Here is a 5,081-nt window from a genome sequence, read left to right as displayed (position 1 = left end):
AATTATTGCAGCTTCTCTCTCTTGGACGAGCGAACGAAAGATGCTTTTTTGGGGGATGATGCTGCTGCGGCTCACTGTTGCTGCTGCTGCTGTTTGCTCTTCGTGCTGCTCTGGAGCTGCACTTTTAAAACTACTGAGAGCCACATCTTTTCTGGCATTGCAATGACCCTGCACCTTCTTCGGGAACCAAACTCTCTCTCTCTCTCTCTTCCTCACTTCCTTCTTCTCTTTTCTTGCTTTCAGGAAAATAAGATGATGAGGCGAGCAAGGATCTCACTTTTCTCTCCTCTCCATCTCTCTCGTTCACTACCTCAGTGTAATGCAATCATCATCATACTACATTAAATACTGCCTCTCTCCATCATCATTGCCTCTCTCTCTTTCTCTCTTTCTCTTCGAAGCTAGCGCAAACTCCCTCATGGTCATGATCATCTTCCTCCGCTCTCTCTAGCAGAGACTTCCATCATCATCACCATCATCTTCATCGAGCTCTGTCTCTCTGTCTCTCTGTCTCTCTCTCTCTCGGTCTGTGATTATCATTAGCGTAAAGAGAAAATGGACTCCTACGAAGCTACGAGGCTCGTCTTCTCGAGGATCCAGAGCTTGGACCCGGACAACGCCTCCAAGATCATGGGCTACATCCTCCTCCAAGACCAGGGCGACAAGGAAATGACCCGACTGGCCCTCGCCCCCGACCCCCTCCTCCGCACCCTCATCCTCAAGGCCAAGTCCCACCTGTCCCTCTCCCTCTCCGCGACCTCCTCGTCCTCGACCTCCACCACGCCCTCCTCTCCTTCCTCCGCTGCTCTCAATCTCCACCCCAACCCCATCTCGCGAAGACCCATCGCTCACCACCACTCCCTCTCCATCCCCTCTCCGAGAACCACCCCGTCCTACGCCAATGTCGTCAATGGGGTCACTCACAACACCACCCCCAACGTCCCCAGCGACCCCGTTGACGATTACCTGCTCCAGGACCACCTCTCCTTCTTGAACGACCCCAAAAGCGACGACCTTTACGACCCGAGGCTCGAGTTCGTACCAAACGGCGACTCTGGCTTGTCGCACAGGAGGAGCTACTCGATACCCGGAATGCGTCTTGGGACTAATGCTGCTAGCGAAGAACCGGGTCTTTCTGGGTTCGGGTGGAGGCCGTGCCTGTACTTCGCGAGGGGGTTCTGCAAGAACGGCGCGAGCTGCAGGTTCCTCCACGGCGACTCGGGGGACTGCACGGACGCCTCGGCGGCGGTCAATGTCGGGTCGCCAGTCAAGTTTGGCGAGCTCGAGCAGTTCGGCCCCGAGCTCGCCGCGAGATCGAAGGCCGTGGTGGCGCAGCAGCAGAGGTTGAAGCTGTTGGCCGGCGCTTCTGCTTCGTCCTTGCCTTACAACAGTTGCGTGGACTTGTTTCTGCAGCAGCAGAACGACACCCAGAGGTGAATTGTGTTTCTATGCTGTTGGTTTTAGTCCTTACATTTTTGTAATTCAGGACTTTGTTGGAGTTCGATTGACCGGCTTGGACCGATCGGTATTCGACTCTGAATTAAGAGTATAGATGTGGAGCTTGTTGGGTCTTATGGTTTGTTGAGATGTTTGTGACGGCATTGCGATTTTGGTTCAGATCGATTGCTCCAGAGTTGATGCTGAGGGACGAGGTGCACAAATTCGGACGCATTCAGTCCGAAAGGATCGATTTTTCAGGACTAGGATTGGGAGGGGCGAGCAGCCCTGGGTCGAGGCAAATTTACTTGACATTTCCTGCTGATAGCACTTTCAGAGAAGAGGATGTTTCGAATTACTTCAGGTAAAATCAACGTTGCCCAAGCCCAATGTTGTTTTCAAGAAATAGGAGTATGAAAGTTTCAGCTGAGAATTTGATTTCGTTTGTGAATCTTTTGTGGGAATTGAAGCAATTATGGACCGGTGCAAGATGTGAGAATTCCTTACCAGCAGAAGAGAATGTTTGGATTTGTTACTTTTGTATATCCGGAGACCGTGAAGCTCATACTGGCCAAAGGCAATCCTCACTTTGTTTGCGATTCACGGGTGCTGGTTAAACCTTACAAGGAGAAAGGCAAAATTGCAGATAGGTGGGGACTTTGTTCTCGTTTTCAAATGCTTGCTGGCTCTTCAGTGTCTTGCTGAGTTCATTAATTTATGATGTTCGCATCGTTTGCAAAAATTTTATCAGGAAACAACAGTTCATGGATAGGGGTGAATACTCAGCGTGCTTGAGTCCGACCGGGTTTGATTCAAGGGACCCTTTTGATCTCCCCTTTGGTAAGACAACAAGTGAAAGCGTGTTCAACCAATTTATGCCTAGATCTTTTTCGCCTCTCAACATGTTATGAATTTACTTTTTGTCGCAATGAAGGGTCGAGGATGGGTTACAATGCTCAGGAGATGTTGCTTAGAAGGAAGTTGGAGGAGCAAGCCGATCTGCATCAAGCAATTGAGCTTCAAGGGAGAAGACTCATGAATTTGCAGCTTTTGGACTTGAAGAATCGCTACCGGCAATACCCTCATAATTTATCAACCAGCTCCCCCATATCCTCACCGGTTCTTCCTCGCTCTCCCAATGTTCAATCACTCAATCTTCCGCCTAATGCCATCAACCGAGAAGTTGCCAGAGGTGGGGACTAATGATTCTTGTTTCTTATGGTCGAATCTGGCTGCATTGATTGTAACTATAGCTAGCTATCCTCAGTAGTGATGGTTTTGCTTTTGGCTTTGCTACAGCGGCATCTGTTGATGGTTCGGCGCTGATGAAAACAGAATCTGCAGAGAGTGAAAGCTCGGTATTCCAGGGTGTAGATGGAGCTTGGGTTGAGAAAGATTGCACTGGCAAGAGAAAAGAGGAGAACTCTGTTCCTAAGGAGTATGATTATCATGAAAGGTGTGGAAAGTTTTCCCCTTCAATGTTTAAAATGATTGCCCTCAATAGAAAGTCTCATTTCCAGCTCAGTTTCAGTCAAAGAACCTTGTTTTCTAATGTTTTATACGCTCTGGGTACTTGTAGACCCATAATTATAGTCCACTTTTGACTTTGTCACTTCTCGCTATGATTACTAATTAGGCATACTCAATAAGGATGCTTTTTAATAACATGAAAATAATCTATTGAAAATGCAGTTTGCTTTGCTTAATTAATTAGTCTTTGTTTTGTGGATACTCATCAGCAAAAGGCTTTATTAATTAAGTACTCTCTTCCTCATGTTCTCGGACAGCTTAGAGCACATCCTCCCAGATAACCTCTTTGCTTCTCCCAAGAAATCAAGGTCTGAGAATCTCACTGCCTTCAGCACTTCTCTTGCTGATGATGAGAATGATGATAGGATCACCAGTTTGATCACTTCATCTGCTCCAACCAATGAGCCCCTGCTGACCACCTCATCGGCTCTCAACATTGCTGCTCTAAAATCGTGTCTGTTTCACGTGCCCAGGTGCGGTCTGACCGTGTTTTCCAATGATCAATGAGATTAGAGTTTCCTTCTTTTGGGGGGGACGGTGGATTATTGAACTTTTCGTGTCCTTCCCAGTTTCTCTTCTGGGCATGGAGCAGTTGGAATGTAGTTGACCACGTGTTAGCATGGACAGCTATAGAGATATTTCCTCACTTAGGTAGGTGGAAATCATTTCAAACTTTCAATTTGATTGAAGCTGTCACGGTATGAGAGAGATCTCTTATTTTCTGTTTTAAATGTTTACGTGTAAAGCTACTTCTCTTGGGGCCCTTCTCTTTCAGGGATGTTTCAGAAGAATGAGCAGTGGAGAAAGAAAGATCCTCCTGTAGCTGTATAGACCAAGAAAAATTATAGCCTCATCAAAGGGAAAAAAAGAAGAAGAAGAAGAAGAAAAATGTCTGGACAAGATCTGAGCAAAGATCTCCACCATCATGGTCATCATCACCAAATACATACTTTAACAATCAATACACACTGCAATACATATATAAAGGACAGATGAACCGATTTATGGAAGTGGGGTCCTTCTCTGTTCTACATGGAAGTGCTCTCTCTCTCTCTCTCTAGGTTTGGTCTCTGTGTGTGCTGGGACCACACTGCAAGCAATAGCAAATACCAGAAGAAACAAAAGGCCAGTGACTTCTAAATGTTTAGATATAATATTGTTGTAATTTTTATCATCTCTTTTCTTGTTGCTTTTTAGACAGAGGAAAAGAAAAAAATGACTGGAGAAAAATTGAGGCCCTTTTTCTCTCATGTAAGGCTTTAAGTAACAGCTGTATGTACAGAAGCAGAATTTAAATGGAATAGTACCTGATATATTACTACTGCATTCACTTATATAAATGAGAAATGTCACTGTTTTTTTATACGAGGGTTTTATGCAAGGGTTTTGATGGAAAGCTGTGCCCTTTTGGCACTTACTTTTGAACTCCTCTTTTCTTTTTCTTTTTTCCTTTACTCATTGCTCTTTGCTGCTGCCGCTACTGTACTCCACTAGATGATATGAAAACTGACAAAAGAAAAAGTGCCGTGAGAAAAAAAAAAAAAAAAAATGGGAAGAAAAACAATGGAGGAGGGAGGTGTCTGAAGAAAGGGTTGATGTTTTCATGTGATTAAAGGTCACTTTAGAGGACTCTTTTGTCTCAATTTGCGGTTTCTTTTAGGTGGACATGAAGGGGAAAGGGCCGCCCTGTCACATGGGTCTCTGACACTCGAGAGTGAATGATATCCGGGTCTCTCCTCTTCCCCACTCCTTTCCCTTTCACCCCCTCCTGTCTGGCCTCTTTCCAGTTATTATTATAATCTTCACTTCATAATTATTATTGAAGAAAGTTAATGATTATTGCCTAGGGTGGTTTGCTCAATCATTAGTGATTATGAGAATTTCATGCTCTGCATAACATGGACATGAATGGAAAAGGGAGGGGGCCTGATTTTGCACATCATAAAGAAAATTGAACGGGCGAAACCTATGTTTTTTTTTCATTGGGTAGAGAAATTTGAGTGGGGTTTAATTAGTGTTCCGATTGATGATTAATAATTTTCCATTAACTAAATCCCTTTGGCATTGTATAATGGGAGTGGGGGTTGTTGCCCCTGTTTTCTGGCAATACTTTT

The 5,081-nt window shown here is 45.1% G+C and overlaps 1 protein-coding gene across 2 annotated transcripts; it reads left to right on the top strand.

Moving 5' to 3' along the window:
- On the top strand, window positions 1-4,328 carry LOC104421494 (zinc finger CCCH domain-containing protein 46). 2 transcript variants are annotated; one of them, XM_010033460.3, is made up of 9 exons: window positions 1-1,433; window positions 1,619-1,801; window positions 1,908-2,087; window positions 2,189-2,277; window positions 2,372-2,629; window positions 2,737-2,893; window positions 3,225-3,440; window positions 3,537-3,618; window positions 3,743-4,328. In XM_010033460.3, the coding sequence occupies exons 1-8, from the start codon at window positions 556-558 to the stop codon at window positions 3,568-3,570; spliced, it is 1,995 nt and encodes a 664-aa protein (XP_010031762.2). In that variant the 5' UTR covers window positions 1-555; the 3' UTR covers window positions 3,571-3,618; window positions 3,743-4,328. The 2 variants fall into 2 exon arrangements, with proteins under 2 accessions (XP_010031762.2, XP_010031763.2); XM_010033461.3 differs by having other exon boundaries at window positions 3,714-4,328.
- The last annotated feature ends 753 nt before the right edge of the window (window positions 4,329-5,081 follow it).

Source organism: Eucalyptus grandis, chromosome 10 (genome assembly GCF_016545825.1).
Source record: "Eucalyptus grandis isolate ANBG69807.140 chromosome 10, ASM1654582v1, whole genome shotgun sequence".
In the NCBI taxonomy this organism is placed as follows: domain Eukaryota; kingdom Viridiplantae; phylum Streptophyta; class Magnoliopsida; order Myrtales; family Myrtaceae; genus Eucalyptus; species Eucalyptus grandis.
The sequence above is the reverse complement of the archived record's forward strand: the minus strand, read 5'-3'. Positions and strand labels throughout refer to the sequence as shown.

Excerpts from the sequence above, each read along its gene's own strand:
- LOC104421494 (XM_010033460.3), top strand. The coding sequence starts at position 556 with ATGGACTCCTACGAAGCTACGAGGCTCGTCTTCTCGAGGATCCAGAGC. Across the intron at positions 2,894-3,224 it reads GAGTATGATTATCATGAAAG|CTTAGAGCACATCCTCCCAG; the intron begins GTGTGGAAAGTT and ends GTTCTCGGACAG. Across the intron at positions 3,441-3,536 it reads TGTCTGTTTCACGTGCCCAG|TTTCTCTTCTGGGCATGGAG; the intron begins GTGCGGTCTGAC and ends TGTCCTTCCCAG.